The 22,282-nt window shown below is 36.5% G+C and overlaps 4 protein-coding genes across 4 annotated transcripts; 2 read left to right on the top strand and 2 right to left on the bottom strand.

Moving 5' to 3' along the window:
- The first annotated feature begins 2,372 nt into the window (after positions 1 to 2,372).
- LOC111797656 (probable leucine-rich repeat receptor-like protein kinase IMK3) lies at positions 2,373 to 5,884 on the top strand. The gene is made up of 2 exons (XM_023680727.1): positions 2,373 to 4,940; positions 5,035 to 5,884. Exons 1-2 carry the CDS (start codon positions 3,008 to 3,010, stop codon positions 5,673 to 5,675), a joined length of 2,574 nt encoding a protein of 857 aa, XP_023536495.1. The 5' UTR covers positions 2,373 to 3,007; the 3' UTR covers positions 5,676 to 5,884.
- Positions 5,885 to 5,889: 5 nt separating this feature from the next.
- On the bottom strand, positions 5,890 to 10,815 carry LOC111797661 (sorting nexin 2B-like). Its single transcript, XM_023680740.1, has 6 exons — positions 10,070 to 10,815; positions 7,666 to 8,277; positions 7,150 to 7,359; positions 6,556 to 6,816; positions 6,235 to 6,321; positions 5,890 to 6,137 (listed from the first exon to the last, which is right to left on the bottom strand). The coding sequence occupies exons 1-6, from the start codon at positions 10,448 to 10,450 to the stop codon at positions 6,057 to 6,059; spliced, it is 1,632 nt and encodes a 543-aa protein (XP_023536508.1). The 5' UTR covers positions 10,451 to 10,815; the 3' UTR covers positions 5,890 to 6,056.
- A 246-nt stretch (positions 10,816 to 11,061) lies between these two features.
- On the bottom strand, positions 11,062 to 15,934 carry LOC111797671 (origin of replication complex subunit 4). Its single transcript, XM_023680753.1, has 16 exons — positions 15,537 to 15,934; positions 15,188 to 15,278; positions 15,014 to 15,070; positions 14,614 to 14,661; positions 14,376 to 14,426; positions 14,250 to 14,293; positions 14,113 to 14,176; positions 13,814 to 13,900; positions 13,550 to 13,641; positions 13,404 to 13,485; positions 12,904 to 12,989; positions 12,704 to 12,813; positions 12,134 to 12,226; positions 11,978 to 12,042; positions 11,719 to 11,862; positions 11,062 to 11,389 (listed from the first exon to the last, which is right to left on the bottom strand). Exons 1-16 carry the CDS (start codon positions 15,650 to 15,652, stop codon positions 11,363 to 11,365), a joined length of 1,257 nt encoding a protein of 418 aa, XP_023536521.1. The 5' UTR covers positions 15,653 to 15,934; the 3' UTR covers positions 11,062 to 11,362.
- A 5,489-nt stretch (positions 15,935 to 21,423) lies between these two features.
- Positions 21,424 to 22,271, top strand: LOC111809505 (abscisic acid receptor PYL4-like). The gene has a single exon (XM_023695936.1). It carries the CDS (start codon positions 21,540 to 21,542, stop codon positions 22,215 to 22,217), a length of 678 nt encoding a protein of 225 aa, XP_023551704.1. The 5' UTR covers positions 21,424 to 21,539; the 3' UTR covers positions 22,218 to 22,271.
- Positions 22,272 to 22,282: the final 11 nt, after the last annotated feature.

A 22,282-nucleotide genomic window follows, 5' to 3' on the forward strand; every position in this document is an offset into this window, starting at 1 on the left:
TTGCAGTAGTGTGCCGGCAGGATATGGGGGGAGTGGGAATTTAGTAAGTGGACAAATGTTTTAGAGTGGTGAGTAGTTTCTGGAAAATGTAGTTTGTATGAAATGTTTTAAGTATTGATAATGAGAGAATTATGAGAATGAAGAGAGTAAGGGTGATACTATTGTTTTTTTGTCCCCTATGTTTATCTCACTTCTTAATCCCATTCTTCATTTTTAATTCACGTCTTCACTGCTTTTTCTGGCACTGAGCATTTGTTTGAATTGCAAGTACCTTATGTTTTAGTTTAATAAGTTGGATTTTCTTATGATACAACCACAAGCTTTTCGTAGCCCTACCAAAATAGCTTATTTGGCTAGAATTGGATTGTGTTGTAGACGAATGGAAGTATATCGTCAGGTCCCATCACTTGCAACTAAAGTGGAATAGTCTGAGAGTTTAGGAACATGTAATCCTCGAAGCGCCAACAAGTGTTGCAAGTGATGGGAAGTGTTGAGAAACATGCACTGTTTGTACGTAGTTCCCCCCCAAATTTGTGTTGATTGTGGGTACAAGCAATGACCAGGTTGGTTGATTGACGTTTTTCTTAACTGTTAGTCACTTGGCATTAGAATTTATAGCTGGGAAAATACGCGAGAGATTGACTGAATCATATGGATGTAGAGGCATACATTTTCTTGTCTGATTATTTGAGCATCGTGCCACTTACTTTGGTTGCACACAGTGGTCGTGAGCTCGTATTTGGCTTTCATGAAGCAAAGGCATTTTATCACACATTCAAGTCAAGGTGCCTTAGGCTAGACACTGAATTGAGAAAAGATGTGCCTTCATTAAACCCTATCATCAAAACTGCAATTTTGCTAGTGGGTGATTGTGTTTTGTAGATGAGGGGAATTGAGTTCATACAGTCTGCCATCCACTCCTGCAGGACTTGGTTGGACAAGTTGAGTAGAGAGCAGTGTCTTTTCTTGAGTTTCAAAGGACGACCTCTGAATTTGCTGATAGTTCGATAGCTGATTAGCAGGTACAATAAAAGAACTAGTCACTATTGCATTTGTGGGAAAACGATTAGTGCGGTACTTCCGTCTTCAGGTCTGTTCCTCCCTCCACTTTTGACTCTTTGTTTGGAATGACTCTCAATAATTGATATTCTTGCATAAATTTGAAGGTTGTTGATTTTGGTAGCAAAGATGTGAAATGTTTCTCTTGGCTTTCTAAGCAGGTCTCTTAATGAGTTGTTTTCTGTTGAGATTTGTGAATGGGAATTGGTGTAGTGGCTTGGGATTGTAATGTTGGAATGGAGTAAGTTTGGTAGAGGTAAATTACAAATGATTTTTAAAGGGAACATACAGAGGGAGTTGAGGAAATTTGAATGAATCATAATTCTAACATAGTTTGAAAGTATAGGGNAAAATTGCATGTTCTAACATGCTTAGGCAATGCACCACAACCGTCATCTGTGATTTGTTTCGCTGGCTCGAAGAAGAGCCATTCTTAAGTAGCTAAAGAGTTGATAGTGAGTGTCTTCCATCAATTTTCCAGTTTTGAGACGAAGATAAAACTTGACTATGACAGGTCATATCAAAGTCTCGTATTCCCAAAAGCTCACGAAGTATCCATCATTCATCAAATCTATTCATTTGTATTTGATAGATTCTTATATTCCAAAGCTCAAAAGTATCAATGCATCATTAAACTTTGAATTTCAAACTTCGAACATCTTGAAACATCTCAACAAAAAAGTGGTTATCTCATTAGTGTATGAGACAGCTAGTGAGTATATTTCGTCTTCTTTTAATACAACGATAATAAAGAATTAGGTTTGGAGCAAGTGATTAATTATGTATATGAATACAAAGACGGAAATAGGTTACTAAAACAAACAAAAATAGATATTACATACTTGATATTTTTATATATTATTTCAAACTACTTAACAANGTAGAGCCCAGATTGGATTTTTTTATTTTGGATCGATTAAAAACTAAAAAGATAAAAAACAAACGCAAAAGAAACATAGTGAATATAATAACGAGTATTTTTTTGTTGAAAAAATATAAAATAAAAACATGGCATCAGAAAAGCCAATTTGGGTGAGTTTCAAAAAGAACTGAACTAAATAACTAAATAAAACTTAGATCCTAATCTCTTCTCTCTCATACTTTCTGAATTTCACTCCATTTCCTAGGAACTATCTTGTCCACCAAGCTGGTGGGTCCCATTTACTAAATCAAACTTACCCCTTATTAAATTATCCACTTTTGTTAAATATAATTTAACATGTCATAATTCAGTTACTACTGAAGTAAAAAAAAAAAAAAAAAGTGATTAACTAAATTCGTTTCTTTTATAAAACAAAAATAAAGGTAAAAAATTAAAAATGGAAGGTAAAAGTTAATGGCAGCCAAATTGTAAGGATAAAAATTGATTGGAACCCACCCTTTTGAGGTCCTAAACAAACAAAAACTCAAATAATTTTGACACTATTTCCAAGGAAATATCTACTCATGTCTTCAGCTGGTGGATCCCCATCACTGAAACACACAGGGACATAGCCGTTGGAGGAGCGGTGATGCCACTAAAAAACCCCCCAAAACTCTCTCTCTCTTCCCTCTCTCTCTACCGCCATGTTCAATGAGCCCCAAAAATATAAAACAAGCCAAAACCTTGAGAACACAAACAGTTTCAGAACCAAAAAAAAAAAAAACTAGCCGTTAAGCCCATCAAACAAGAGAGAGAGAGAGAGAGAGAGAGAGAGAGAGAGAGAGAAGCAGAGGAAGAGCCTCTGGTCCCTTATTGCATCCACCTGACATTTGTGTCCCTCGCTCGTTTTATTCTCAGGTATTCACGTGCCCTTCCCTTCCCCAAAACCCACTTCTTCTTCTCTCTACAAAACCCTTAAACGCCTTCCCCTCCTTCCTCTGTTTCATTCTTCTTTCCCTATGCCCCTCTCTTTTCTTCCATTCTCATCTTCTTTCAACCTTTTCTTTCCTCTTCTTTACGTTTTCTATGGATGAAATCCAAACCCCATGTGATTCCAACTCTTGTTCGAGACACCCACTTCCGGATTTTCATGTTTTGTTTACTCAGGCCGCTGCTGATGGGTTCTGTTCTTCAGGAAAGGAGCAGGAAAAATGGAAGATTCTGAGAAAAAACCCTAATGGGTTTCGTTTTGGATTGGGTTTGTTCTTTTTGTTGCTTAATTTGGTCACCATTCGACCTGCTTTGAGCCAAGATTGGGATGGTGTGGTTGTCACACAGGCTGATTTCCAATCCCTTCAGGCGTTTAAGCAGGAGCTTGATGATCCTAAAGGGTTCTTGAAAAGTTGGAACGATAGTGGATTTGGGGCTTGTTCTGGTGGTTGGGTTGGGATTAAATGTGCTAAGGGACAGGTTATTGTTATTCAGCTTCCATGGAAGGGCTTGGGAGGTAGAATCACTGATAAGATCGGCCAACTTCAGGCCCTTAGGAAGCTCAGCTTACATGACAACTTCATTGGTGGATCAATCCCTTCTTCATTAGGACTTCTTCCAAATCTTCGAGGCGTTCAGTTGTTCAACAATCGATTTTCGGGTTCCATTCCGGCATCATTGGGGCTTTGTCCTCTGCTTCAAACTCTTCATGTCAGTAACAATTTGCTCACCGGAGCTATCCCACCTACGTTGGCTAATTCCACCAAGCTTTATTGGCTTAACTTGAGCTTTAACTCGTTTTCGGGTTCGATCCCGATGAGTCTAACTCGATCGGTGTCGCTTACTTATCTTGATCTTCAACACAACAATCTCTCAGGCAGCATCCCCGACTCTTGGGGCGGCGACGCCACTGATCGAAACCGGGTGTTTCAGCTCAAGTCGATGGCTCTTGATGGCAATCTCCTCTCAGGTATCATACCAGCTTCCTTAAGCAAGTTAAGTGAGCTTCAAGTGGTTTCTCTTGGCCATAATAGATTGAATGGTGGGATTCCAGAAGAAATTAGTAGGCTTTCTCTGCTCAAAACTCTGGATGTTTCTAACAATTTCCTTAATGGAAGTATGCCTCAAAGTTTTGATAGTTTGAGAAATCTCTCTGTTCTTAACTTGAGTAGAAACAGGTTCAATGGTCAAATTCCTGCAAATTTAGGGAACATTTCAACACTTAAACAACTTGATTTATCTCAGAACAATCTAAGTGGAGAAATACCAGCTTCTCTTGCTGAATTGGAAGGTCTTCAATCCTTAAATGTCTCGTACAACAACCTTTCGGGTTCTGTTCCTTCGGCTCTCGCCGAAAAATTTAGTGCAAGTTCCTTTGTTGGGAACATCCAGCTCTGTGGGTTCAGTGGTTCGACTCCGTGCCCGTCCCCTGTTCCTTCTCTAGAAGCTCCAGCTCCTCCACCAGAAAGTTCGGTGTCTCGACATCGGAAGTTAAGTACTAAAGATATAATACTCATAGTAGCAGGAGCTCTTCTTCTAGTATTGGTTATAGTATTCTTTGTACTGCTGTGCTGCTTGATTAGGAAGAGGGCTGCTTCAAAAGAAAAGGGTGGTGAGGCGGCAGCTGCAGCAGCAGCCGGGGCTGCGAGGCCGAAGAAGGACGTCCCTCCGACTAGCAGTGAAGTTGAAGTGGGAGGAGGGGATGCCGGTGGGAAGCTCGTCCATTTCGACGGGAAAACGGTGTTCACAGCAGATGATCTATTGTGTGCAACAGCAGAAATAATGGGAAAGAGTACTTATGGGACTGTTTACAAGGCCACATTGGAGGATGGAAACCAAGTTGCAGTGAAGAGATTGAGAGAGAAGATCACCAAGAGCCAGAAAGAATTTGAAGCAGAGGTCAACATTCTTGGCAAGGTCAGGCATCCAAATCTTCTAGCTTTAAGAGCTTATTACTTGGGACCCAAAGGAGAAAAGCTTCTCGTTTTCGATTACATGCCGAACGGGAGTCTTGCAGCGTTCCTGCACGGTAAGTAACTGCAAGTTTCATACTTTATTTCACAGCTTAAGGTAAAATGTACGTACTTGTAAGCTTGCTTGCTTAAATTCTTTGAAATCTACAGCTCGTGGCCCGGACACATCCATTGATTGGCCGACGAGGATGAAGATTGCTCAGGGTATGACTCGTGGCCTGTGTCACCTTCACGCGCACGAGAACAGTATTCATGGAAACCTAACATCCAGCAACATTCTACTTGATGAGTACATAAATGCTAAGATTGCAGATTTTGGCTTGTCAAGGTTGATGACAGCAGCCGCAAGCTCAAATGTGATAGCAACAGCAGGGGCACTCGGGTATCGAGCACCAGAGCTCTCAAAGCTGAAGAAAGCAAATACGAAAACCGACATTTACAGCCTTGGAGTAATCATATTGGAACTCTTGACAGGGAAGTCCCCGGGTGAAGCCATGAACGGTGTCGATTTGCCACAATGGGTTGCATCAATAGTCAAAGAGGAGTGGACTAATGAAGTTTTCGATTTGGAGTTGATGAGGGATGCATCTAGCATTGGAGATGAATTACTAAACACTCTGAAACTCGCTTTGCATTGTGTCGATCCTTCACCGTCGGCAAGACCGGAAGTTCAACAAGTTCTGCAACAACTGGAGGAGATTAGGCCAGAAACCACTCCCAGTTCTGGGGATGATGGAGCAGGAGGAGGAGGAGGAGGAGGAGGAGGAGGTCCCCCTTCAACAAGCGAGTGAAAAGGGCTTTTCCAGCAGGCAGGGTAGGACGATAGAACAGAGACTTCTGTGTGATTCTTTTAATTCTTTTAAGGGTGTCTTTGTCTTGGAAGAATTTATTGACCAGAATTCTAGTTATATTAGTTTCCATAAAGTGTGTGTTATATTGAATAGCAGTTCTTCACTCTCTGTAAATTTGCTATCACATTTGAGAATAATTCTTCCACAGATCGTGTAAATTTACGAGTAGTTTCTATTAAACGTAATAAATTTGCTGAACAAAAGAGTTTACAAGACGAGAATAACGTACACTGATCCGCTTGCTAAGTCTACAAGAAACTCCTCATTAATCAAAAGGCGTGTTCGTAGTATACATCCTTGTTAAAACTACATCCAAAATTTTCAGCTGTGATCTTTCTGGTAATCTCTAGTTTCTTCTGCAAGACTCTCCCAAACATTTGCCATTTTCTCTGCATATCCCACCTGATAAAATGAACTTCGATTACGGTACTTCGAAGCAGTTATATACGACGAAGTGAAAGGGTTGCCGTAGGTGTAAAGGTTGTCAAAAGAATCTAACCTGATTAAGGACAAAGCCTTTCAACATATGTGTGAAGTCTTCTTGCATCTCCCTATCGAGCCTCTCAAGCTCACTCCTATTGTTTTCCTGCACTCAAATTAATACTCATACTCAACACTTCAAGCAGCTCTAATATTTGAAGATTACAATCTAAAATGACTCAGCTAATTAATTACATAAATACATATGGGTGAACCTATAAGGCAACACAATTCAATTAAATGTCTCAAAGCAAACAGCCAAGTGTATGGATTTCCATGTGATCTTTAATTATCCAGCTAAGTATATAAAGAAAAATGGGTTAAACAGGAGGTAATCTACCTTGATCCGATCATATTCTGTCACTGCACGAGTCTTAGCATCCTCTGTAATACGCAAAGTATCTTTCAACTCTTCAATTTTCCGCAACCTGGATCTGTCCCCACCAAATATCTTGGATGAAGCAGCCTCAAGCCTCTCAATTCTCGTATGTAACGAAGATAGATCTGATGAAAGGGTCTGAACGGTCAGTAGAGCGCTTACTCGGTCAGAAAATGCACCGTTGACAGCTAACATAACTCCAAGATAATCGTGAAGCTTATCCTGCAATGTATGATTGGATACAAATAAGGACAAGATAATTGATGAAGTGAATCTCCTTCATGGACTTCATCAACTCTAATACTAATCAGTAAGAGAAAGACTCCTTTCCAGGAAAAAGCAAGAGTTTTCTGGATGGAAAGCCTTAACAGCAGCCATAATGCTATAACATGAATTGTGTTGAAGGTAAGTTTGAGGTGACTTAAAGTGTAATCACTTAATCAATCATTTTGAAGCTATACTGATAATAGTACATTTTAATCCATCTACGAGTTATCCAACTCGCCTACATGTATAGATACTAATTCAAATTGCATCATACTTCTTAGAACTCACCAAATGCTTCACTGTTTGTGAGTTTAGTTCTCGATACAATCTGCTGGCTTTAACAGCAACAGTGGCCAAATTTTTCATGTCAGCAGCTCGTACTCTTTGAGACTCGAGCATAGCTTCTTCAGTCTCAAATTTGGACAGCTTCACAAATGCTAATCCCAGTTCTCCCATTGTCTCTCCAATGTCTTGCTGAGCTTTCACCAGTGATTCAGCCTTCAAAATAATGGTAAGACATGCAACATTATAGAAAGTATAGAGAAATGAGCATCCTTCATTTCACATCCAAATTAAGGGCAATCAGCAATGTATTTCAGAATTAACAATAACTCGATCCTAAACTTTCTAGTATAAGTTCCGTTTTCGTGCTTAAATGGTGCCAGGCAAGAAAACTATGGTTTTAAAAAGCTTCTCAAAATGCTTATACTGTTCCTAATCCTAAGGCCATAATATCTATAATTCACAAGTTTTTACAAGACAGAGATGTGTATGAAAAAAACCTTCACGGCACCAGATTCATACCTGTTGAGAGACCTCGCCAAGTTGCTGTTCAATGTCCATTAATTTCCCTTTCTTCTCTAAGAACTTCTTATCTTCTTCCACTACCATCGGCTTTGACCCAACCCAATCGTTTGTCATTGATTGCTTCAACTCCTTGAAGATTCTCAACAAATCTCTGCCCCCTTTTGCAGGTTTTACCACCTCCTGCAAATCAACCGCCGCCGCTGGTTCCCCAAACAGCTGCCTCGGCAGCTTCACCGCTCCATCAAGCATCCTTGAAGCTACATCAGTGCTTCTAACTAATGGCAACGACCCCTTTGCCTCCAGAAACATTCTCAACTCCTCACTTTTCCTAATTACTGGATGCAATGCTAATTTCCTCAAATACTTTTCTAATGCAACCCTCCTCTGCTCCACAAACTCCTGCTTTTGCATCATTTGGCTCTCCACCACGTTCTTGTCGGGCCTCGTCGGTATGAAAAACCCACGGTACGACTCCAGCAATCGATCGGACAATGCTACAACATCCTTGAACCGCCTTCGAACACCAAATTCGGACCCAGGCCCTCCGTACTCAGGTAGATTCGTTGTCGTCGTAATCAGATATGTGTAGTAACCACTTCCACCGGGGACCAACGAATTGTTTNTTTAATTATCCAGCTAAGTATATAAAGAAAAATGGGTTAAACAGGAGGTAATCTACCTTGATCCGATCATATTCTGTCACTGCACGAGTCTTAGCATCCTCTGTAATACGCAAAGTATCTTTCAACTCTTCAATTTTCCGCAACCTGGATCTGTCCCCACCAAATATCTTGGATGAAGCAGCCTCAAGCCTCTCAATTCTCGTATGTAACGAAGATAGATCTGATGAAAGGGTCTGAACGGTCAGTAGAGCGCTTACTCGGTCAGAAAATGCACCGTTGACAGCTAACATAACTCCAAGATAATCGTGAAGCTTATCCTGCAATGTATGATTGGATACAAATAAGGACAAGATAATTGATGAAGTGAATCTCCTTCATGGACTTCATCAACTCTAATACTAATCAGTAAGAGAAAGACTCCTTTCCAGGAAAAAGCAAGAGTTTTCTGGATGGAAAGCCTTAACAGCAGCCATAATGCTATAACATGAATTGTGTTGAAGGTAAGTTTGAGGTGACTTAAAGTGTAATCACTTAATCAATCATTTTGAAGCTATACTGATAATAGTACATTTTAATCCATCTACGAGTTATCCAACTCGCCTACATGTATAGATACTAATTCAAATTGCATCATACTTCTTAGAACTCACCAAATGCTTCACTGTTTGTGAGTTTAGTTCTCGATACAATCTGCTGGCTTTAACAGCAACAGTGGCCAAATTTTTCATGTCAGCAGCTCGTACTCTTTGAGACTCGAGCATAGCTTCTTCAGTCTCAAATTTGGACAGCTTCACAAATGCTAATCCCAGTTCTCCCATTGTCTCTCCAATGTCTTGCTGAGCTTTCACCAGTGATTCAGCCTTCAAAATAATGGTAAGACATGCAACATTATAGAAAGTATAGAGAAATGAGCATCCTTCATTTCACATCCAAATTAAGGGCAATCAGCAATGTATTTCAGAATTAACAATAACTCGATCCTAAACTTTCTAGTATAAGTTCCGTTTTCGTGCTTAAATGGTGCCAGGCAAGAAAACTATGGTTTTAAAAAGCTTCTCAAAATGCTTATACTGTTCCTAATCCTAAGGCCATAATATCTATAATTCACAAGTTTTTACAAGACAGAGATGTGTATGAAAAAAACCTTCACGGCACCAGATTCATACCTGTTGAGAGACCTCGCCAAGTTGCTGTTCAATGTCCATTAATTTCCCTTTCTTCTCTAAGAACTTCTTATCTTCTTCCACTACCATCGGCTTTGACCCAACCCAATCGTTTGTCATTGATTGCTTCAACTCCTTGAAGATTCTCAACAAATCTCTGCCCCCTTTTGCAGGTTTTACCACCTCCTGCAAATCAACCGCCGCCGCTGGTTCCCCAAACAGCTGCCTCGGCAGCTTCACCGCTCCATCAAGCATCCTTGAAGCTACATCAGTGCTTCTAACTAATGGCAACGACCCCTTTGCCTCCAGAAACATTCTCAACTCCTCACTTTTCCTAATTACTGGATGCAATGCTAATTTCCTCAAATACTTTTCTAATGCAACCCTCCTCTGCTCCACAAACTCCTGCTTTTGCATCATTTGGCTCTCCACCACGTTCTTGTCGGGCCTCGTCGGTATGAAAAACCCACGGTACGACTCCAGCAATCGATCGGACAATGCTACAACATCCTTGAACCGCCTTCGAACACCAAATTCGGACCCAGGCCCTCCGTACTCAGGTAGATTCGTTGTCGTCGTAATCAGATATGTGTAGTAACCACTTCCACCGGGGACCAACGAATTGTTTAGCTCATCCATTCTCTGCGGATCCGAAACCGAAATACTCAAGAACTCAGAGCTCAAAGCGTTGGATGTGGAAGAGAAGTCAGGGCTTCCATCGCGGCCATTAGATGATGAATCAAAAGACGTGAAAATCGCCTCTGCATAAGAAGGAGGTTCAAGAAACGAATCGAAAGGCGAATCAGGGCTTTGACGGTCTGCATAAGACGGCGACGACGAAAGCAAGGGATCATAATTAATCATCACCGGCCGACTCAATTGACCGTTCCTACCATGAGATTGCCCGTCGGGAGGATCGTCAAGAACCAAACTCTCCATTTCTTCATGAGACGAGTGCAGGTCCACCTCCTCCTCCTTATCTCCATAGCTCATCATATCGAATCGAACAAAGAGAGAACAACAAAACACAAAACAAACGAAATCGAACACCAAAAAAAAAAAAAAAAAAAAAAAAAATTGCACAATCAACACACGAATCCTCAAATTTCTACGGTAAACACCATCGAAATCGAAGGATTAGTGTCGCAAACGGAGGTTAATCGGAAGAATTGGAAGAAAGATTAGACAAAAATTCGGGAAGGCGTGATGAAGCCGAGTATGGAGAGGAGCGAACACGGCAGCCGAGGCAGTGAGTCACCACATGGGTAAGAATAAGATTACGAACAAACTCGAGGATTCATAACTGAGTCGACTCAGTGTATGCTTTTGTCGAGTTGATGAATGTTTTAAGTTTAAATCGTGATTTTCATTTTCATTTATATTTCAGAAAGTGAGTAAAAAGCCAATATCATGATAACCTTCCCTGCCTTATCCGTTTTAGATTTTCTTTTTTTCCCCTTTTAGGCTTTAAAATTATTTTATAATATCGAGAATTCGAACCTTTAAAGCAAATACACCTCCTCATTTGATACCAATTTTCAGGTAAACTAGGTGAAGTCGATATATCAAACTATCGAAGTATATAGGTCGCAACTCACTCATCTAGATTATAGCAACAATCTCGTTTAGATCTCATTAAATATCGCCTCAAATTGATGATTCGGACTTCAATAGGATAGAAGTCAAGACGTCCAGCACTAAAGAATAATTACAATATAAGAGTCCTGATAATTCGATTAAATGAAACTCCCACCTAAGAAATGGCCCGAGTAATTATCTATCCAAAACTAATCGTAAAAGACATTCGTGTAAGGGCCGTACCGCTGCTCCTGAGCTGCCTTGCACAAGACAAAGGTCTGGAGTTCCAGAAGATCATCCAGTCCCCTCAGCTGTTTGAACTTCACCTCCTCAATTCATTAATTTCTGAAGAATGACCTGTAACCATAATAAGAAAGACGCCCAGCCATCTTCAGTCAACAACAATGATGGAAGTACAGTTCTAAATCTAATCTACAAATAGTTGATAGCATAACCGTAATCGCTCAAGCCCATTGCTAGCAAATATTGTACTCTTTGGGTTTTCCATTTTGGACTTACCCTCAAGGTTTTCAAAACGCGTCTGCTAGGGAGAGGTTTCCACACCCTTATAAAGAATATTTCGTTCTCCTCCCCAATCGATGTGGAATCTCACCATAGGAATCAAATTTTCAGTTTGTCAAAAGCAAATGCCTCAACACAAGATCACTTAAATGGAAACAACTTACAGGACAAGAACGATACGCCTTCAGTCCGAGATGAAGTTCAGGCGACGATATTAACAGCTTGACTGGTCGAAATTCAATTGATTGATTATGTCCACGGTTGTCAGTGAAGCAGATTAACTCACGCTGTAGAAGGTGCTCAAAAGCCTGCATATAACTCCAGGGAACTTTCTGGTCAAAAAATAAATATAGAACCCAACCCAACCTAGAAGGAAGCTAAAAAAACTCCAAATGTAAACAAGTTTGTTCAGCTCCAAGATACCCGTAAGCATACGCTTCGCGAATAATAATCAGACGTCTGGAATGAATCGTGTATGCTTTTGTACTCTGTCACATTCAATAATAAAAACATTTTGAAGAATGCTTGTAAATCTTGCAAAGTTCCAATGAAACAACGAGAAGATGAACATAAGTGCACCTTTCATTACAGAATTGAAGTTGTACGAATTCTGTTCCTTAACTTCCAACCTTTTCATGCATACCAGAATATAGAGCTCCAATATGGAACAATCTGCTACAAAAAGTCCAATAAGTACTTAACTTGCTACTGAGGAGAAAGAAATGTAATTAGTCTGATACAATAAAAGAACAATGTAACCTATAAGCAAGAAAAAAAAATGAAGATTCTGCATATCATTGAAAAATCACAAGAACAGAAGAAATGGAAAGATGAAGTATGGGGAAAAAACTTAAAAAGCATCATAACTCAACAAAAATGCTTAGAATTTTTTACTGCAAATGTTAGGACATGTTCTAGTAATTGGTGTGAAGACACAGAAACAACATTCAAGGGATTTATTGTATTAAAAACAAACAAAATCTACATAATCTAAGTAAATTCCATGAACAGGGTGGTGAGCCTCTCACATCTGACAAATCTTTTTCAAATAAAAAAATTACTCATCATCAAGAATTTATTAATGATTCCATGGACATACTTGATTAAAGTTGACTACAGAATGAGGATGAGAAAAGTAAATTCTCGAACCTTTTATACATTCCTGCTTTGGCTGCCTCTGAATATTTGAAAGAGCATGTTCAAAATTCTCAAGAGTCAGCATGCCAGATTTCAAGTTCATCTTTGATATGGCACAAAACCTAAATGTCATGACATTTCACTGTAAGTTTAACCTAGGATGGACGTTGAACGTTAATCATTACTTGAGGCATCATAACAGAAGAACTTACAGATATCTCACTAATTGTTTGACAGTCGAATCAGAGTCCAAATAAGTGTTAATGATCTTTTTGAATCTCTCATCTGCTAACATATTCTGCAAAATGTCAAGTACTCCACCAGTAGGAAACTATGTTTAAAAAGTTTGAAAAGGATCAAATATTCCTCACAAAATTGTTCTGCATGCACAAGTTAACGTTAATGGCATCCATAAGATATTAGTCAACCGTTTGCAACAATAACAACTTCAAAGCAACCTCCAGTATGTTCATAGCTGATTGAGCTTTGGGGTCATGTTTTTTATGAGGTAACGGAATTAATAAACTGGATTATTAATGAATCCTGGAAAACGGCAAGCTTAATTTTTAGCAGGTGGCTAATTTTGATGTTTGCTCATCAACGTTATTTTGAGATTGCTAATATTGATGAATCCTGAAGTCTACTACCATATGTCTAAAATACTCTTTCTACGTCGTTACTGCCATAAGATATACAATCACAAAAAGGATACATGAAGCTTTGCATTAAATTTAACAATGTAGTCGTGAGGAAGGTCTGAGTCGATTGGCAATGTTAAAATGTGCTCCAGCAATCTGCATTACCATATTATGAGAAAACAATTATAACAAAACTAATGATAAGTTCACGACAAATTACCTCTCCACATCTTCCTTGCAGGGAGGAAGAAATAATAGCTTTCTATGGGAGAAACGAGATCTTACTCTTTTCTCGAGTAGCTGATCAGCATCCTGGATAAACAATTCACACTGTTAGTAATTTAATTTTATAAAAAATATACGCTCGAGACACTCTAATCATACAATAGAACCAAAACAATGAAAATGGAAAGAAGCTAACTCTCAATATATCTTTTACCCTCACTTTTCAAAAGGGAATGGATACAATGTTGAGACAACTTACCAATCGACAACTGATCCCAATAACAACAGCTTGTGATGACACTGATTGCATGGCATCTAGCAAACTATAAAGTAACCTTTGTTTCCCCTGAAATGACCAATAGTATAAAGCACATATCGGGTATAATTAGAGAACTTCTCCTTGACTAACAAAATTTCAACTCTATGGACTCTGGAATCCCAATATTTAACCAAAGATATCATTGAGTTTAAGTCAGACCCATTATAAAAATGAACACCAAATGATGGTGTCTGAAAATTGAAAAAAGTAGATATCAGCGCAGGATGGTGGAATCTTACTTGTGCAAAAAGATCAAATTCATCCAGTACAAAAACAATTGTCTTGTGAGCCAAGCCACACTCCCTAAGCATAAAAATCCATGGCTTTAGCAAAACTTCAAGCAATTTACATAAGTGAAATCTAGCAGATAACTTACCGTAGCATAGCTATCATAAACTGGGAGTTATCGTCGAAGGATGCCTATATCATATCATGTCCATATCAATAAACCAGAATGTGTCTTGATTGCATAAATATAGATAAAATAGACAGTGTGTCTTACCATTTTTGAGAACAACAATTGATACTCCGAGCAAAGCTGCCTAGCAATCTCCTGATTGTCAACGGCAAGTCAGGTGTTCAAAGAATAAAAAAGATAAAAATAGATCATTCTTTGACTATGAACAAGAATTCTGACTTCAAGATGCAGATTTTTCTAACAAAAATTAATTTTGGATATCCAAAAATGATTTTACACTTCTCAGTTCATGCCAAACAGAGAGAGAGAGAGAGAGTTCAACCTTGAAAGCACCATTGTCATCACAATGCAAAAGGCCACTCAACCTTATCTGCCAAAAATAAGAAGAAGCCCTTTAAAAGTACCTATCAAAGCTTTTGAAACACATGTTGAACATTCATAAACTAAGTAGCTCTAATGTTTCTAAACTTTTTTTTTTATTGTTTTAAACAAAGTTAACGCGCCTAAGCCTCATCGATAACATATTCTCTATTAAGCGGCCAAATTTTTCTCCTCAAAAGGGGTTCGATTTTGAAACTTATACACATTGTTTCTTTAAACCAAGTATATGCATCAGTGATTAATATGCAGTTTGTTTATTTCAATGCCCTGCAATAAAAATTGATAAACACTTGCGAAACTTTTGAAAGGAAAATGAGTCAGAGAATCGGTCAAAGGCCTACCACGGTAATCATATCGGGATATTCTAGTAATAGATCTTGCAGAACGAGTTCCAGCACCTAAAATGCGCAAAGTTCATACATAAAAAGGATCATGAAAATAATTTCATGAAACCATAAGCTAAATCTAAAAAATGCCAAAGCAATTTGAATACCAATAGTTTCACTTTCACATACCGCCATTTTCCCTGAACCCCGAGGGCCGAGAAGCAGGATCGAATTATTGCACGCTTCAGCCACCGAACTGGATATTATAAACTTCAATTTGCTGAAGATACCATACCAAAAACACTTCATTTCAATTGAACAAGAAATTTTGTTCCCTTCAAAAGAAAATGCAAAAGGGAAAAGAATAACTCGAGAAGGAAAGAAGAACGGAAACCAATGAGTATACGTTTGTTAGGCTTAGTGTTACATTCTTATGGAGGAAAATTAGTTTCGACTAGAAAACTCGAGCACTACTGTATATCTCCATTCGCGATAACCGCATGGGTGAATGAGACAGGCGGGAAAAAAAGACTTGTACCTGTAATTGCTATCAGAAGAATCGGATGGAGGCTTGAAGTAGAAACTAGTGTTGCAGAGTCTACTACGGAGGAGGCTGAGGGCTGCCTTTGCTTCTGGAAGATCTTCAGCTTCCATTTTCCCTGAAATTTTCTAGTTTCTATTTGGAATCCCTGGACTTGGAAGGATTTCAAATCAGAACAGACCTCAACGGCGAGAGAACAAGGAAGGGACTGCGGCAGAAGACGGTGGTTAACGTGGCGGCGTGAGATTGCAGCAGAGAGGGAAATAGAAGGAGAAGAAAGAATAAGTGGCGGTGGTGGCGTCCCGGCGAGCGGCAGAGAAGGAGCAATAGGTGGGGTTCTGCGGCGGAGGAGAGAGGGAAAGGAATTGGGCGGGTAAAGTGGAAATAAACTTTTTCCTTCGTTTAATTAATCGCTAAAATATTAAAATGTCTCTTAAACTTAAATACTTTCTTATTTATTCGTTTTAACTTATAACATTATTTTCAAACGCTCTTATTTGCTAACACATTTATCAAGCTCGAGCATCCAAAAACTGTCTGCAAATTTCGACTTTCACACGACTGATTTATTTACTAAGTTATAACAAATATAACACAATCGTTATAAATGAACTAATTTGAAAACAATTCATTTAGGTTTTCGTATCATCGTTAATCATTGTGATATCAGTGACATGAATTATACCAATATAATACATTGATAAGATAACAATTTCAAAAACCATAATACGACAGGTGTAGCTTAGCTTATTGTATAAAAGACGTAGGATTTTATTATGATTTGATTATTGTAGTTGGTAGACACTCGATATGATTTGTATCGAAAAATTTAAAGTTATTTCGAACGGATAGAGGTTTTCAAAATTTTCGTTGTATTCATAGAATTACCCGTTCATCCATCTAAATTGGTGATATATCCTTTGATATATTCTCATATTCACTTATAGGTCTTAAGTTATTTGTTGGATGTGATAAAAAAAAAATTGTTCAATAATTGTAGAGATAGATGGAGATGAAATAGGCCATGGAGAGAGACGAGGAAGGCTTCTCGTCTCCGCCCTGTGGACATCTCTACTTCTATATTTCTCTCTCTATGTCGCTCAATGCCTCTTTATCCCTCAATCTGAAACATTGAGATTTCTCCCTTCACGGATAAAATGTTGAGGATTGTTGAGAGTGAGTTCCCCTAAATGATCATGGGTTATAAGTAAAGGAATACATCTCCATTGGTATGAGCTATCTTGGGGAAGTCGAAAGCAAAGCTATGATAGCTTATGCTCAAAGTGGACAATATCATACTATTGTGGAGAGTAATGATTCCTAACATGGTATCAAAGTCATGCCCTAAACTTAGCCATGATAATAGAATCCTCAACTATCGAACAAAGATTGTGAGCCTCAAAGGTGTAGTAAAAAAGTGACTAAAGTGTCGAACAGATAGTATACTTTGTTCGAGGGCTTTAGAGAAAGGAGTCAAGCCTCAATTAAGGGGAGACTGTTCGAGAGCTCCATAAGCCGAGGAGAATTGTTGGGAGTGAACAGATTGTTGGGAGTGAGTCTCACATTTGCTAATTTAGGGTTATAAAGTACCATTGGTACGATGTCTTTTGAGGAAGCTCAAATCAAAGCCATCAGAGCTTATACTCAAAATGAACAATATCATACCATTGTGGAGAGTCGTGATTCCTAACCGAAAATAAAGAAGTATGGTGGAGAGTGATAGTGGCAGACTCGAGATGGAAAGAGAGACAAAGAAGAAAAAAAACTAATAATAAAAAAATATTTAATTTAAATAAAGAAATGTCACGCCAACCTTCCATTAACTATAGTAACAAAAAAAATAATAATAATAAATAAATAAATAATAATAACAATAATCAAATAAATAATTATTTCAAAACTTTAGGAGTTAAAATATTGAATTTAAAAACTTTACCTAATAAATAGACTTTAAAGCTTTAATTTTTTTTTTTTTCTCTTGAATTTCATTGGTTAGCTTTATAGATCTTAGGATTGGAAACCATCAAAAGCAAGATTGATTGTTCCCTCAAAGATAGTAAATTTCTTCTACCTTCTTGACTTTACAAAAGATATCGATTCCTTTTATATTAATTACCATTATATTTGGATCATTTCAGGCATATAATTCGTCGTTCTTAGAGATTAGCTATTTGACTGTCCTCTATCACACATGTCGTTAAGCTAAAAAAAAAAATATATGTACAGCGGTAGCTACTAACCATTGACAATAGCGTAATGACAATACAAGTTCGTATGTTCTATCTATTTTAGACCGTTGTCGTATACAGTACGCATTAAATCAATATATAGGAAGACGGTATCTATGTGCAAATCTATAATGTCATACCTAATCTTAACGTAATATTACGATCATATAAAAAAAGCATAGAAATTTGTGGCTTTTTTTTTTTTACCTAACATAATAATTATTTTATTATTTTGTAGAGTTAGTCAATTTTAATAAAGCAAACAAAAGTGGGAAAAAATATATTATATTACAATTACTTTTTAGTTGTCTCCTTACAAAAAAATTTAATTTAATTTAATTTAAAAATTACTTTATTAGGAAATAATTCATAATAATACTCAATATTACAACACTTTTACAATGAAAAATATTTTCCCCACAAACAAACAAGATTCTCTCAANAAAAAAAAAAAAAAAAAAAAAAAAAAAAAAAAAAAAAAAAAAAGTCAAAGCATGCTTCAAATATTCTAATTCCCAATTTATTATATAAAAATTAAAAATTTTTTTTATGAAGTTGGTATAATAAAAATAAAAATTTTAAATTTCGGCCTTCATTTAATTTTTAAACTTTTAAAATTATAAATTTAATCTTTTCACTTTTAAATTTTAAAAAATTGACACGTTTATTAAATATTTTATATTTATTTTAATAAGTCAATTAATTATTTTTTAAAAAAATTGTCAAATGACTTTTTATAGGGTTATTAGACAATTTTAATCACAAAGTTTAGGGACTAAATATGTGATCTAATTATGTATATAATTTTTTATATACATTATAATTAAAATAATGTTTTGATATTCTTCCATCATATAATTAAGTTTTCAATTGGCTTTCACTACCAAATTGCCATATTTAAACTTAGAAAGAAGTTATATTATATAGTATGCATTAAATTTACATGTCCACATAAAAAGATAGAGAGAGAACAAACAAATATTGGGCAAAAACTATGGATTAAGGGATTGAAAACCAGGATACCAGCTGAGGAAAATATCCAAAAAATTATGCGAATCCCAAAACATGACCTCAACTACAACCAATCCTTAAATAAATCAAACAAGTGTTACAAGTTTGTTACAAATAAGGTTTCTTTGCTTAGAAATCATCTCTCTCTACGACTACGCCGAAAAATATGGATACGTATATTTCTAGACAAACCCGTTATACTAAGATTCATAGAAATACGTATGGGTTTAAGGAAAGGATCCCACTTGTAAAATGATACCAATTTGGACATTTTTCGAGTAAATAAGAGATACATGAATGAAAGTGATTTGGAAGATATGTAATTATAGTTTTAGTTAATGTTTGTGTCAATAAAGCGAGCTGTATTTTTTCGATGGATCAATCATAAAAACTCAAAAGTTCAAGAGTTTCGAGCTGTATTTTTTTTTTTTTTTAGGACGCTCGATTCCTAAGAGAGATGAACTGTGAAATCTTACCTCGGTCAGAGGGAAACGAAATATTTTTATAAAAAGATGATCAAATAGTCCACAAAACCTAAAAAGTGGATATCTTATCCCTTTGTTGTTCAAAATGTGTAATTGTTTGGTGTGGAATGACCACAATAATGTGTTCAAGTGTACTTAGGCATCTATTTATAATAATAAATGTATTAGGTTTGGCTTAGAAATTAAATTACATGATTATTATAAAGTAGTTGCTAATTGCAAAGTTTTTTTTTTTTTCATTTTCAAAGATTATAACAATTATTGGAGTGATGGAGTCCGATGCCAGGAGGGTGGTTGAAGTTTTATTCTTTTAAATCAGTTTGGTAGATTTGACGTCGTCCGAATGAAGGAAGGTTATATGAATGAACTGATACTATATAAATGAAAGCGATTTTAAGATAGATAGTTTAAAAAAAAATTAAAAAATTAAAACTAAAATACATTTTCTCTTTCATTTTAAAAAATAAATGTGCTTATCTCAATATTTATCAATAAAAGGAATTAAAATGAAAATTTAGTGGAAAAAATTAAAATAGCAAAATGGGATTTCAAGTAAATTAATAAAAATTGAATAATTTATTGGAACTTCAATTGGGATATTTATGAGAGAGAAAGCAAATTGCTCCGTACAGATCAGCCTGAAAAGGACGCAGGGACGTTTGGTGTTAGAAATGAGTGGAAATTTTTTACTTTTTAATTCTTACTTTTCCAGCTTTAAATTAATTATATTATTATTATTTTTTTAAGTTTAAATCTCAATGATTTTTCCAATTCCCGTCTTCTATTTTTTTTAAATTTATACTATTTCATACTTTGAATTTTAGTCTTAAAAATCTTTTTATTTTAAAAATATTAAATTACAAATTTAATTCATTTTTCCTATCTTACTAAAAAATTATGACATAATTTTTTAATTTTGTATTTATAACAAATTGCAACTTTTTATTAGATAAATAGTCAAAATATTAAATGATATCCGGTATAACAAAATCCTAGAATAAGTGTTATCAGCTATTTTAGCTGGAACTTATATATTAGTTCTCTTGAAGTCATATACCGTATATTATCTTCCACTCTCACTGTACAATACTGTAATATGTTCAAGAGTTTCTCTGCTTAACTATAGCTTAAAATGTTGATATAGTAAAATTGAAGAGAATAATAAATTTAAAAGTCTAAATAGAATAATAACTTTAACCATAGTTAATGTGAAATTGCCGTTTTTTTTTTTAAATTTAAAGTTAATATATACATTTTAAAAATTTAAGAATCAAAATAAATAAATGTAATAACCAATAATAATATTAAAAATTAAAATTTATGCTGCCACATATATTTTGCTATATTTTATTCCCTTTTCAACGGGAAAAAAATAAATCTACTCAAACAAATGGAAATATAAATTTAAATTTCCGTATTAAAAAATAGACCATCATCACTTGAATCAAGACGCCGACATTTTTAAGATATTAATTTATTCCCAAAAAATGAAATCCAAATCTCATAAAATGAAAATTTCTATAATTAAATAATGGATGAAATTCCAAAATTATTGCTAGCTATAAGCATTTTTATACTAAAAAATATTACCTTTTGTGTATTAATTCTTCTTATTTTCTTGAATTTTATTAGCTAGATTTAAATATTTTATTTTTTTAATAAAATAAAAATGTAAAAGAGTTAAAAAAAATACTTATGAATTTTCATAAACTACATTAAAAAAAATATATGAATAGAATCTATAAGATGTCGATATACGATTTTCGTCTATATATTACTTCTTTTTTAAAAGATAAAGGATGATTTTGTGCGTATTTTTAATATATTACTAACAATAAATATTTTTTAAAAAAAAATTTATGTATTTTTTTTAGAAAGAGTACCATGTTTTTTATTTATATTATTATAATATTAATCCAATAAAAAAATTGAAATGGCGAATTTGTAATTTAAGTTAAAAGCAAAGGGTGGATAGTCTGTAACCAATTCCAAAGGCGATTGCAAGTTGATGATCCACTTGCAAGTCCGGCGTAAGCTTTAGGATCAAATAATAAAATAAAAATTTATATTAAAAAAGAAAAAAAAAATCTTCTAAAGAAAAGAATCTCTCTTTCTCTCTCCTCTCTCTTCGTATTATATATATTGGAAAATGCCCATTTTGCGATCATCTATTCGTCTTCTTAACTCAGCCCTAACTTTCTCGGTAATAAACAAAACAATCACTGGTTTTTAGAGAGAGAAAAAGGGCAACAGAGAGATAGAGAGATTTTTGGAGAATGCCTTCTTCTATTCAACTTCATCGAATCAATCCTAGCAGCAATCCAGGCGGTGGCGTCGCCTCAACGATTATGAACTGTCACAGAAGCGCGGTGGCGGTGGAGCGGGAGAAAAGGAGCAGCATGACGGACGCGGCGCCGATGCCGGTGCCAGATGCGGTTGCGCGGCATCACGCGCACGACGTCGGACCGGAACAGTGCTGTTCCGCTGTGATCCAGATTATCGACGCTCCGGTCTCGACGGTGTGGTCCGTGGTGCGGCGGTTCGATAATCCGCAGGCGTACAAGCACTTTCTCAAAAGTTGTCATGTGATTGACGGCGACGGTACTGTCGGCACTCTCCGGCAGGTCCAGGTCGTCTCCGGCCTTCCCGCCGCCTCGAGCACCGAGCGCCTCGAGATTCTCGACGACGAGAGGCACGTGTTTAGTTTTCGCGTCGTAGGCGGGGACCACCGCCTGCGAAACTACCGATCCGTTACCTCACTGCACGCGATTCCATCGTCATCGTCATCAAGTGCAAACGGATCGAGATCGTCGACGGTTGTGGTAGAATCTTATGCAGTTGATGTACCGCAAGGCAATACTAAAGAAGAAACGTGCGTGTTCGTTGATACGATCGTACGGTGCAACCTTCAATCCCTTGCACAAATCGCTGAAAACATGGCCAAAACTTCCTAAATTAATTTCCATCCATTTCTTCATCTTTCCTTCTCCTTTTTTTTTTTTTTTTTTTTTTTTTTTTT

Source organism: Cucurbita pepo, chromosome LG01 (genome assembly GCF_002806865.2).
Source record: "Cucurbita pepo subsp. pepo cultivar mu-cu-16 chromosome LG01, ASM280686v2, whole genome shotgun sequence".
Classification (NCBI taxonomy): domain Eukaryota; kingdom Viridiplantae; phylum Streptophyta; class Magnoliopsida; order Cucurbitales; family Cucurbitaceae; genus Cucurbita; species Cucurbita pepo.